A 13,779-nucleotide genomic window follows, 5' to 3' on the forward strand; every position below is an offset into this window, starting at 1 on the left:
CAGTCAGAGAAGAACTATGGTATTAAACGAGACTGCATAGATTAGGAAATGGCATATGCATTCGAGATAGGCTTGGAAAAATGAATTTGCTCAAAAGGCCTATGGTACAACGCAGTGTAACTGGAATGAGACAAATAGATGAATGCATACAAACCGTTTCTATGCTATTTTTTCACACTCTGGTTTATATTCATGTACTTTAGCTAGAGGTGCTTCAAAATTATCTGTCTGCATTGGCATAGTGCGGTTGAGGGATAGGAGAAGGAAAACACCAAGTCACCTAGCACAATTCGTTGGCTTGGAGAGATCAGCCAGTTGTTGATATTAGTTGGTAATAGAGCCAGATTCTTGGGACTTTCAGTACAGTAGATAAACTTTGCAGGAAGACTCCCCTCCCCGTAAATAATATCTAAAGTTCCTTGTTCACTTCAGGTGTGATAACATGTCACCCCGATAATAATAATCACATAAGTCTTACAAGACACACAACGAATTTATAACTGCTGACCTTTTGTAACTAATTTCTTTCTTCTCCTCCCTTTTCAGATATTGTACCCCAAGACATTTAGACTATGAAGACTTGGAGCGCAAATACTGGAAAAATCTAACTTTTGTGGCACCGATCTATGGAGCTGATATTAACGGAAGCATATATAATGAAGTAAGCTCTCTGTTCAGTCATCCTTATAAATTAGCTGAAGTTGCATCATTAAAAAAAAAAGCCCATAGTTTGACTATTATCTGATTTCCATTTATTTCAGTGCATGTGCTCATTGTATGATGAGTTTGCAGTTTCCCCATTCTTATGAATGTTTGATGAAGGTGGGCGTGACATGCAAAGGCTGCAGTCTACACACCACATGAGAGTATGGCCCACTGCACACAATATTTTTATGTTGTGAAACTGCCCTGAGATCTTGAGATGACGGGCAGTGTGCAAATTTAATAAGTAAAAAAAAATTAGAGCTTTTTTCTATGTATGAGTAGGCATACATAGAATTGTCCCAATAGTAGTTTACAGTTGTACCTTGGTTCTCAAACCTAATCTGTTCCGGAAGTCGGTTCCAAAACCAAGGCGTGCTTTCCCATGGAAAGTAATGCAAAACAGATTAACCCATTCCAGACTTTTAAGAACAACCCCTAAAACAGCAATTTAACATGAATTTTGCTATCTAACGAGACCATTGATCCATAAAATGAAAGCAATAAACAATGTACTGCAGTCACACAACCAATTGATCAGTAGCTGAACTGGGTTCCACACAGTCACAAAAACAAAAAAAGAAAGCCACAGAAACAAAAAATAAATAGCAAGAACAGACAGACCTCAGCATAACAGTCAAAATGGAAGTGTGGCACTCAAATCGGAAGCGTAACACTCAAAACGGAGCACGTTTGGCTTCTGAAAAAAGTTCGCAGATCAGAACACTTACTTCCAGGTTTGCAGTGTTTGGGTTACAAGTTGTTTGAATACCAAGCTCTCTTCCTCTTCTGTCGGCTTAGAAAGAAGACACGTGATGCAACTCACAGCCAGAGGGAAGGGAAACGGCAGCATTTGAACTCTTGTCCTGTGCCCTGTATTTGGGCATTTTAATGCAAGAAGGCCAATAATGCAATTGGGATAGCTATCCCAAATGGTGGAGAAAAGCTTTTAATAGAGGTATATTGATTTGGCAACTGCTGATACTATAAAGTTGTAAGCCTTTGGGAATTTCGTGGAGTACAATTATCTTTATGTCTCCTCTTCTGCATCTCTGAAGGAGCTACATAATTTATTTCCTGTTTCCACACTTAATAAGCATCAATATAACATGTTGCAAAGGAAGCAGGAGACACCCCCAAGAATAATGCAGTGGTACCTCTGGTTGCAAATGGGATCCGTTCCGGAGGCCCATTCGCAACCTGAAAAGAACGCAACCCGTGTCTGCGCATGCGTGGGTCGCAATTCGCCGCTTCTGCTCATGCACGTGACATTATTTTGCACATCTGTGCATGCGCAAGCGGCAAAACCCGGAAGTAACCCATTCTGGTACTTCCGGGTCGCCGCGGCATGCAACCTGAAAACGCTCAACCTGAAGCAAACGTAACATGAGGTATGGCTGTACATAATGAAAAGTTAGGCAGGGAAAATGGTGACAGAAAGCAAAAGAAGTTGAAGGAAACGTCTGGAAGGGTATAAAAATAAAACACAGAAGTGGTGCTGGGTTAAATGGAGGTTAGAAACATTTCTAACATGCCAAGGAATGCAAAGTGAAAAGTTGTTAGAGAAGTCTTGCATCTTTAGGAGGGAACAATTGATATACAGTATGTATATTTTCTTCAGCCACCAGGTGGCGGCCTTGCACAAGAAAACATTTTCATATGTGTTGTGCTGTTAGTGAAATCTCTCAATTTAGAATATAAATCTCTCATATTTATTCAAATTAGGGATTTTCATGTATTCAATAAGGATGGATAAAATACAATCTGTCTAGAAATGAGGCAGTGGAAGGAGCAAAAGTGCTTGGTGTAATTATTTCCTCATGAGAAGCCATATGTGATAAATGAAATATTTGAATTGTGTTATCAAAAGTAAAAACAATGCAGAAGACTTAATGGAAGCAATGTAGTTTCAACATTATATTATGGCTTTTATTCCATAATGCTTCCTTTAAAAAAAATCCAACCAGAATATTCCAATATTCCAACCAGTCATTCCATTGTGATGCAGCATATTATGCATGATAAAAATGTCTGAATTCTTTAAACTCAAGTGGCATTAAAATCAGTGCAAAATCTGTAGAAAACAACCCCTCTGTTAATAAAGTCAGTGAGTCAAGGAGCTATTTGGAATCATCCAGAGGATTTTTTTTACATTTTGCTTTGGAGAGCCGAGCCCTGTGCCATATATAATACAGGATTCTGCTTTTTAAAATGGTTTCCCAGGTGGCATAGGAAACTGCTGTTCGAGTAACACAACTTCAAAGCCCATTTGGATTTATGGAAGCTTGCACCAGTTGTTAGCCACTAGTGTCCAGGAAACATATAGTATTTCCTAGTTTGAACGTTTGTACAGAAAAGATCTGTCTTGTCTAGTACTCCAGTTTCAACAGTGCACTGTAACCAAGGCGTCACGTGTTTCTAAATCACACGTTGTACATGAACATCCATGTCTACATGTGTAATCTTGGAGGGTTGATATTTTGGGATCTTTTATCCAGAGTCGTTGCACACCCATTGCACCGCATCATTAGTCATTTTAATTAATTGGCGGAATTAGGAAGAACCGCTGGGTCCCAATTTTGGCTCCAAAGAGAAAAAAAAATGTTTGGTTAATTGCAGCACTAAAATGGCATTTAAGAGTAAAATAGCTTTGTGGCTTGAATCACTGAAGAGTAAAATGGTTGGTTAGAGTATGATTGTACCTAGACTACCCAAACTCATGTTTGGGTAAATAGTTCACACTTGTTGATATGATGGAAACAAAGGTAGGTGAAAGCAGAGGATCTAATTGTTTCTGTATAAAGAGCAGGGACTGGCACTAGCGATCCAGAAGGCAGAACTGGAGGGCTAGATGCTCCAGGGGAATGCTTGAATGAAATTAGATATATTTGAGCCATGCAAGGACAGAAGGATAATGAGATTTAATAAATGGAGGAGTTAGGGAGAAGTGGAGATATTGAAATGCCAGTAATAGCCTGTTCTAATGAGAGGAGAAGGTTGGGTGCAGGATTCCTAACTTTCACCGTGACCTGAGGGTGTGCAGTTGTCATTAGACCAAAGTTCCCAGCTCAACGGGGAATGGATTTTGGGTTGCTGCTCCTCCCTGCAGGGAAAATACTATGATTGTCATGGGTTGTTGAAGCAAGCAAATTTGATTCCTTAGAGGCCTCTCAATATAGGTCCAAAAATTGATTAATTTATTTAAGGGAACTCAAGGTTCCTAACTCACCTGAATAAAATAACAAAGATTGAAAGGAGGCAAAGAAACAGCCTAGAGGAGGAGGCAAGGCTTAGGGTCTAGATGGGCTGCAGCAGTCTACTCATATGGATGTACCACAAGACTGAACAAATGTTAGCAGGCCTTTGAGGAGAACCACAGAGACTGAACTGTAGAACAGCCTGTTGGAGAGAAATTGAACAACATGGCCTCAGGGTGGGTGGGGAGGTGGACTTTGCTTCAGGGGACAGGCATCTGAGACTGGGTTGGGTGGGAAAGAAGCTTCAGAACAGGTAGCATGCTAACCAACAGGTTTCAATATTCCCAAGTTTCCTGCAACAGTTTTACGAGGACAGTCTTGGGGCAACAGTGAATCTCATGTTCCAATCAAGTTAAGGGATTCTAAGTTCATACTGTTTTGGACTTGAGTTTCAGAGGTGCCTCATATGAGAAATGAGGGTGGAGGGAGTGCAAGTCGGAAGGCAATTTTTGTTTGCCAAGGTAAATCAAACTGAACTGAGGCTCGTGCTTTCATTTAAAGTTTCATTTAGAATACATGTAAAGTTTTTGCACTTCTCAGTCCCATCAAGTAAGATATCTCAATGGCATGTATCCAATTAAGCTGTTCTCTGAATAGACCCAGTGAAATTAATGGATCATAGTTCCATTCATTTCATTGTGGCCACTCTGAGTATGACTGGCACTGGGTACAACCCAATGACTGCAACAAGTCTATGCTAAGTCTTGCTTCCTCTGCACTGCTTGCAAAGAGCATGTAATTGTTGCAAGTTACCTGCAGAGCAAAGCTAAAAGCGTGCCTCCTGAATTATTATTATTATTAAGCTCCTCAACAACCACCAAGGTAGTTCACAGGGCATGATGAAGATTGTCCGTCCCAGTAATTGCCTTCGGTGTCTGGTAGTCAGAGGTATACGACCCCTAAATTTAGTGATATTTTGATATCAGAGTTAACATATTTATAGAAAATAGGTTTATCAATAGTTATCTAGTATTTTACGGGGGTGGGTAAGGAATGGGGAAAAGTGTAGTAGTAAAATCTTAAACAGAGGATTAAAGATGGGGTATAAACTCATGCTTTTATTTCTAGAAAGCTGCAAAATCAAAGCAAACATTTCTTTCATGATTTACTGTGGTAATAACTGCACTTCTTGAAAGCACTGATAGCATTGTATTTCATGGATATAACTGTCTGTTTTGTTTACTGATGAAGTCTTCTTCTGTACACTTGGAAATATCCTAAGGTAGTAGCTGTCATTTAGAACAAATTGTGGAGTTCTACAAAGAAAGCTGAACTATGGAGTTCTTAATAACAGACATATTTTTCTTAGGTTTTGTCTAGTCTAGTGCAACAGATTTGTGTGTGTTTTCTGCTACAAAAAAGGTAGAAAGTTTAAGGAGCTATTGCATTTGCACCTTATTTCATAATTGGCCACTATAGGACAGTACTTAACTCTATTCCTGTTATGTTTTTTGTTTAAAAGTATACCTAGTTCAAGAGATACAATACTGAAATGACAGTGCTTGAGCAAAGAGTAGTTCCTACTAATGTTGAAATAGTAACTGCTGCTAAGAGACTGATTTTGTTTTTAACATGTATCTGAAGCCATCCTTTGTCCTATATACAAAGAAACAGTCATCCTCAAGTCCTGTGGGACAGCTCTCTTTTGTCTTGAATTTTGCCCTCTCAGTGAAAAGCTGATGGTGCAAGTTTGCTTTTGTTCATATCTTCCCCCCCTTTTTATCTTTTTTGACATTGATCAGTTGTGTCCTCGTATATTCCTTTCAGAATGTTAACGAATGGAATATCGCTCATCTTAATACTATACTGGATGTCGTAGAAGAAGACTGCGGAATCTCAATTGAGGGAGTCAACACCCCATATCTGTATTTTGGCATGTGGAAGACAACGTTTGCATGGCATACTGAAGATATGGATCTCTACAGCATTAATTACCTCCACTTTGGGGAACCGAAATCCTGGCAAGTTAACTCTTTAGGAAAATCAATTTTCCAAAATGTTTATTGGTTTCTGAAGGTTAAAGGAGAAGAGCAGGCATTTGTTTCAGGGCACTGTATGTGAATAACAGAAGGATCCAGCCCAGTGGGAAATGTGTAAAACATCTGGAGTTTGAGATTTGCGAGGAAAGAAGAATACATTAAAGTAGAGCTGGGCAACCTGTGGCCCTCCAGATGTTGTTGGACTCCACCTCCCATAAGTCCTAGCCAGCGTAGTCAGTAGTCAGGGATGATGGGAATTTCAGACTAGTAATGTCTGCAGAGCCATAGTAACATAGTGAGCTGCCTTATACTATTAGGTCATCTGGCTCAGCACTGGTAGTGCCTCTCAGGGTTTCAGGTGGGAGTCTCTCTTAACTCTACCTGGAGATATCAAAGTTTGAACCTGGGAGCTCTGCACACAAAGAAGATGCTCTACCATTGAACTGCAGCTCTTCCCCAATGGCTTCCAATCCTTCCCTTAAACATCAGAATAACTTCTTTTTAAAGGCAGAATCCAATAGATCAGTGATATGCAAATTAAAAGGCCTGAATGCAGGCTATAGGCCTTACCGATTTTTTTTTTTTAAAAAAGCTGCTCCACCTGCTGTCATTGGCTGGTTCCTGTGATATCACAGAATGCTTAGCTCCTGCCAAGGCATTAAGTTGTTGGTAACAAAGGTCTAGGGACACAATGGGCAATCAGATGGTAGAAGGGGATACAGATAAATTAGGAAGCTGCAGTATCACAACAGTAATCAGCTGTGAGGCTGTGTGTGCCAGAGAGCACATATAAATGAACGCATGAGAACTAAAATGACGTTACAAGTACGCAACATGGTTACACATGTTTGGCCATGTTTCGCCAGTGAAACTCAGAGAGCTGCAGATGATATTCCACTGTCTTACTCCATGCAACCCCACTAAAATTAATAAACATGGCTAAGTTAGGTCCATTAATTTCAGTGGATCTGCATAAAACTTACTTCAATAGCACCCTGTACATTTTAATTTAAGTATATATCTAGTACAGTGGTACCTCAGGTTACATACGCTTCAGGTTACATATGCTTCAGGTTACACACTCCACTAAGCCAGAAATAGTGCTTCAGGTTAAGAACTTTGCTTCAGGATAAGAACAGAAATCGGGCTCCGGCGGCGCGGCAACAGCGGGAGGCCGCATTAGCTAAAGTGGTGCTTCAGGTTAAGAACAGTTTCAGGTTAAGTACGGACCTCCGGAACGAATTAAGTACTTAACCCGAGGTACCACTGTATCGCTAAAGGCACCACAGTAAGCTTTCTGGGAAGCAAGTTACAGTCAAAAGCATGGGGTTTATTTCCAAGGTCAAATATTTGAATCTGGGAATAAAAATAGTTTCTGCATTCTGTGTAAAGGAAGCTGAATATTGTAATGCAGTGGTACTGATATTAATGGCATCGTGCTTTAGATTCTTTTTTGAAATTGTATCAGTGCCAAAGTTGTGTGACCTTGCCCTACCAATACTTCCCTTTCAGTTGCATTTAGATGAGAATGAAGCACCAAGCACTAAACAAATATGTAGCACTTCTTCCTTGCAGAACTACTAGTGTGTTGACCAGTTTCTATTTCAAGGCTAATTGCTTTCATTTAAATGGGCAAAAAAGCTATTATTTTCCTGACAGTAATGATGTACAGCACTCTAGGTTCACATCATTGGTGTAAAATATGTTTGGGGTTTTCATTTTTAATTGTATGCATTGATTTGAAATGATTGATTTTTATAAACTGAATTGTATTGTGACTCCAGTAAAGAAAAGCACCCTTTTCAGATAATGCAGCTGAACATTTTAAAAGTAGGTAGCTCAAATTTAAACATCAAGTTTATTCAATGATAGTCAAAATATGATACAATAAATACAATATTCATATAATTTAAAGTGGAAACGATATGTTTTATTATCACATTGCTAAAACAGATTTCAGATTTATTTTATTCCAGTGCATTAAACTAATATCTAAGAATAAAAATGCAATTTAAATGTTACGTTGGAAATGTAGGAAACACTTTGCTGTGGATGCATCCCTGCAGTTGTACTATAACATTTGAAAAGTGCCTAAATGGTTTAGGATTGCAATCCTGAATATTTGGTAAAGAAATACTATGCTTGAATGGTCCTAGAGGTCACTTAGGGGTTGTTTATTTCCCATAGTTTTGCAGCAATAAAAATTGGAGGCTAAACATACCCAGAGGACTCCTATAAATACACATCAGACACTCTAAGGCACCTTTTCCTACCAGAGATCTTGGAAACCCATTTTGAAAAGCTGGAGTAGCCTTAAACCACATGAGAACAGGAAGTAGCCTCCTTTTATTTATACCCCCTTTTCTTCTAGAAGCTGATTGCTTTGATCATACAATAAAAAAGATTAAGACTGCGATCCTGACTTTACTTACCTTGGAGTAAGTCCCATTGAATTCAATGGGGCTGATTTCTGATTAGACATGGTTATGATTGTGCTTTATACCATTCTCCCTCGGCATCCCTGTTGCATTGGCTTCTTGATATCAGTTGGAACAGAAATGCAAGTTCATCTTGCCTCACTGACTGCCGCATCTAATTTTGGTGTTGACTCACTTTTATTCTTGGAGATACAGGGATCCTTTTAATAAATGGTAGTGACACCTCAAAGTCAGATACATGTTTACTGAAATGAGCTTACTTTCAACAGACTTTATACCCAGCTGTAGCAGAGCAGAGAGTAAATGAACTTTGTAAAATTATGTTGCAATAGTTCACAAAATTACAGAAATCATAGTATGCAAGGTATATTCCAACAACAACACCCCAAAGAGCCAAGTTATTTGCTCAAGCAGTTTATGAACACACATACAGAAATGGTCTTTGGGGCTTCATGCTTCATCTGAAAAATCATATATTGTACTAAAGCTGGAAGAGGTTTTTTTTTGTTTTTTTGGTTGAGCTTTTCTAAAAGTCCATTAGTTACTTATGAAGGACAATACGTTCAATCTGTTTGTCACCCAGTGAGAGCTGCTACTTCAGCTTATGGTCAAGTATGGGTTCCATTAGTCCCAAAGTAAGTTTGATGAAAAATATTGTTCAAAAAGAAAAATGTTTTAAAGAGCCATTTGGACATATATTTTATATTCTGTAAATTACCTTACCATTAATTTAGGGTGAACAGTGTTCTGGAGTAGACATATACGCATACAGACAATCAATGCTTCCAATCATCTGGAACAGTGGTTTCCTTACATAATCATTTCTGGGTGCAATCCAATTCAGTTAAAATGAGTGGACCTTTAATATTCAAACAGTACATAATATATGCAAATAAGTGAACTTAAATCTTAATAGCCCATGTTTTCTGTATGGAAATAGCACTTTGAAAGGGGGCAAATTGAAAAGAAGTATTGAGGAAATAGGGTGCTTGAATAGGTTGTATTCAGTGTTATTTATATAAAGACCAATAACCACACCCTCTTATTTCAGTTATTTAAATAATCCTTGGATAATGGCATTCCCCTTTGTTCTCTCTCTTTTTAAATACTTTATATTATAGTTTTAATAGACATATACACAGTTTCAACAGCTATGCTGTACAATTTAAACTACATTTCTAGCATGAATCTGATGGAACTGACTGTAAAGTTGTGTGCCATAATACAGTTGTTAGTCTTTATGGTGCCACAAATCTCTTACTGTTTTTGCTTCAAGAAAGGCAACTACTCCACTGGAAATTCTTGCATTTTTAGCATAATTTAACAGAGACCATGTGAATTTATCTTGCCTGTGAGTTTGATTCATATTCTTCCACTATAAAATAATGGATTCCATAGATTTGATGGAAAAACCTTTGTTGAGAAGTTTTTGATAACATGAATCACCTATCACTTGCCTATCTGGGTTTGGTTTCTCAAACGAAAGTTTTAATAATAATAAAGAAAGCCAGGTTCTGGTAACTAAATATCAAAATTTAGAAGGGGGGGAGCATAAATCCAAAGTGTATCCACTAAAAGTGTATCCACACTGAAAGGGTATCCACTGACAGCAAAATATCTTAAGTGTCAACATTATTATTGATGTGCTTAGCACTCAGCAGGTACTTAACATTTGAAACTAAAAGCAGCTCAAATAATATCAAGCAAGAAAAGAATGACATTTTCACTGGTGATATTTTAGGACTCATTATGCATTGCCTATAAACTGACATGTGGCATCTAGCCTGTCAATGGCAACATGTAGTTTTTAACAATTCTGAGAAAAAGTAAAAAGAAGCACCTATATGTCAAGCCCACATTAACAGTCAGGAAAAGCATGTTTCCCAGAGGGCTGTGGGTGTAACCCGGGGACCAGGCCTTTTCAGTAGTAGCACCCTGGTTACAGAAAGGCCTTCCAATTGAGTCTTATCTGGTCCTTTTGGTACCAGTTGTTTCAAACAACTTATGTTGAGTAAGCTTTTTTTAAAAAAAACAACAACTGTTTTTAGTTTTGGGGAATGCAATGAATTCTGTTTGAGTTGATTATTGTAGGTTTCTCCACTTCCTAATGATTTTGTCTTTGCCTTTCAGGTTTTTTTTTACTTATTGTAGGCCACCCAGAGAAATTTTTGTTACTTTTTTAAAAAACTTGATGTTAGCTGTTTCAAATTCTATTTTGTAAAAAAAAAAAAGGTGGTTTTGTAGGTAGACAGTGATTATGAACTCTTCTCTATTTTCTTTTTATGTAAATTTTAGGTATGCTATCCCTCCAGAACATGGAAAACGACTTGAACGACTAGCTCAAGGTAAGATACATATATCAAAGACATTCCGTTCAGAAGTACCTTATTTTTAGAAAGGCATCTAATAGTTGTGGTTGCCACTTTAATTGCTTTTAAAAATAAAGACTGTTGTCTTTGGAAATCATATGATTTTGAAGAAATCATGTTTATATCCTTATTTTTGCAATATATTGTCATTTCTGTCTAAATACATATTTAATATAAAGTTTAGGAGCAGTTTAAAATTGGATGTATACTTCTTTGCAATTCTTATTGTATCTATATTACGCTTGCCAGTAGAATACTTAGCTGGAAATAATACCACGACTAACGTTTTGGGGCAAAGCAATACCTTATATGTGACATTACACGATAAAGTGTCAGTGACCCCTTTTTGCTGCAATTGCTTTTGGGTAAAGGGAGTATTTTGCACTGGAGACGGGACAGGGTTGGTGGGGGAGGAAATAAAGTCCTGTGCTCTTCCGCTAAGAGTAATATCCCCTAGAAACTGCCCCTCCCTGCTGCTCAACTTAGTATGGAAATGGTGATATGAGAAGTAATTCTTATTTGTCCATTTAAACAGTTATATACCGCTATAGCATAAAAATACAAAAAGTTGAAGAGCATTAGAGGAGACATATACAGCAGAAATAACTTTATGCATTCATTTCCTGAAAGTTAAGCAATAAATATGGCTACTGTTAGCATAAAGTCCAGTCCCCAAAAACTAGTGAGACAGTAATACGGAGGAAAGGTAAGAACACCATGTTAATTAAATATAGAAAATCAAAGAGCTCTTATCCATGCACCTTCACACAGTAATAAATTTATCAGTGTCTGTTCTTTTCTAAGCTAAACGATCATTCCTTCCACTACTGAACAGCCATTACAGTGGGGGCAATCACTGGTATACATTTGAGGACAGTGCAGTATTGTAGAAATATAAAGGTGCTTTTAAAGAAAAGAAATTGAGGTTATTATGAGAAGCTTTACTGGAGACCTACAGGCCTCTTGTGAAGAAAGAACATATATGAACATACTGTATATGAATTCATATATCATAAAAATATATCTAATTTATTAAAACGAGTAACACCAAACCAAATTCTCATCTTCACAATCTTGGCTGATGGGCGACATCCAGTGATGTCTGCCAGTGGGTGGAATTGGCTTCCATTTGTGCAATCAGACTTTCTTTTCTTCTCCTCTCCTCTGTGTGCACCCCCCCAAAATATTTGAGGACCCCCCCAGAGCAGTTTTGGGGTGGGAAAGGGGAAGTTTCATTGCATATATAGAAGTCTTCACATGTGATATGCGCTATTGCCTAATGAGAGGGACGCTTAAAATTTAGGGGTACACTTGCGACTCCAACATGCATCTTTGATTATTGGGGCTTTGGTTCAGAAAGCTCTTTTTATACATGCACAATTGATTCTTTTTCTTGTACAGAGCAGTAGTCCCTTGAGCCATTGTTAAGCCTCCCTTGAGATTTGGGGGCTCCCTTGAGCTGTGCTCCCCACCCAGAGTCTGCTGTGTGCCGTTCTTCATGCCCCTGCCAGTGTGTTTGTAAAAATGCCGGTCATCTTAACAAATAGTATAATTTTGATGTTCTTTTTAAAATAAGTTGTGTGTTCCTAGGCCTGAACAGTGAATTAAAACACAGAAGGTGGTTTTACTAGTGCATAAGCAAAAACCTTAATGTTCTTCCAGCTGCATTGTTCATTTCATCTTTCTTTCATTTATTTATCTTTTTTGGCAAGTTTGTTTTGTCACTACCAGGATTTGGGGATGAGGTGTATGTGATCTTCATACTGTACTCACTGTCCATAAAGATTACAATGGAATTTTTAAAACAAGCTGTTTTAAAATGATGAAAATGTCACGACAGCCTCACAGCTACAATTTGCATAATCAGCAAAGGTTAATAAACTTGCAGAGTGAATAGATTTCAGGCTTAATTACATATTTATATTAAAAGTGTTGTGCAGAATTGCAGCATCTAAAAAAAGCTGTGAGATGCAGGAAGGTTGGTCCTGCTTACCAGATGCCTACTGAATTAATTGAATTTTCCTAAATAATTAAAATGCTAAAATAATGCAGTAAATGTGGTGAAGCATTGCAGGTTATCTAGGTCAAGTCTGTACTTGATACATAAAATTAAAGGAAGGCTAGGATTTTTTCCATTATCTTGTCTGCCTATCATAATTATCACATTGCCTTTTATGCATGAATGCTTTCATCTTTGGAATCCATTGAAAACTTGATTGACTATGGCACCTACAAATATTTTATCTGAAAGACATTAGACTTGCATCTAATAAAGGCAGCAGTTTGATTTTGCCCTTCAGGTGCTTTCTCATTTATGTAGTTCTTTCAATTTTACGCAGACACAAATGTAATAAAAATCTCAAGTGAGCTGTTATTGCAATTTTGAAACTAGTTATGTTGCTCTATAACATCACAGAATTCTTAAGGTATTTGACAATGTTGGCTTGAAAATACAGAGGAAAATAAAAGTAACAGCAACAAATTATAAATGACTTGCATTCATATCAATCACCCATCTCCTACTACCCTCCTGAGAAAAACCCCACCCCACCCTCCCACTATATATAAGGGTCTGGTTTCTTCTGTTTCAGTGTATCTGAAGAAGTGTGCACGCACACGAAAGGTTATACCCAGAACAAACTTAGTTGGTTTCTAAGGTGCTACTGGACAATTTTATTTTTTTATATACTTCGACTGCGTCAGACCAACACAACTACCTACCTGAATCTAGATTCGTATACTGTATCCTGTAATCTCATTCATGTGTTTATGAGTGGCATTTGTTTATGTTGTTCAGTTGTGTTCAACAGAGTTGAAACTGAAGCAAAGTTCATATTATATATGTTATGATATATAGTCAGTGAATGATAGTTGAGAAATGGAACTCCAATATGTAGATCTACCAATTTATGTCATACAATTGTGTTTGTATTAAGGTAGGGGCAACCTTTTGTCTGTTGAGGGACACATTCTTTCGGGGGTAACCTGTTGGGGTCCACAAATCAGGGATGCGTTACCTTTCCTTTCTTTCTGC

The 13,779-nt window shown here is 37.8% G+C and overlaps 1 protein-coding gene across 10 annotated transcripts in view; it reads left to right on the forward strand.

The window, feature by feature from the left end:
* The window catches only part of KDM4C (lysine demethylase 4C), a gene marked incomplete at its 5' end in the record, with an annotated part of 182,636 nt that overhangs the window by 17,591 nt on the left and 151,266 nt on the right, over positions 1-13,779 (forward strand). For 8 of the 10 annotated variants that reach the window (XR_014542979.1, XM_083592984.1, XM_083592980.1 and 5 more), the window contains 3 exons: positions 547-661; positions 5,727-5,920; positions 10,672-10,721. Coding sequence is in view for 9 of the 10 variants with exons in the window: in XM_083592984.1 (XP_083449110.1) it covers positions 547-661; positions 5,727-5,920; positions 10,672-10,721 (359 nt within the window). Of the gene's footprint in view, positions 1-546; positions 662-5,726; positions 6,209-10,633; positions 10,722-13,779 lie in introns of those variants that run through there. The other 2 variants (XM_083592977.1, XM_083592983.1) reach the window with 2 other exon arrangements.

The sequence above is a fragment of the Podarcis filfolensis genome (assembly GCF_964270895.1).
Source record: "Podarcis filfolensis genome assembly, chromosome: 17".
Taxonomy (NCBI): domain Eukaryota; kingdom Metazoa; phylum Chordata; class Lepidosauria; order Squamata; family Lacertidae; genus Podarcis; species Podarcis filfolensis.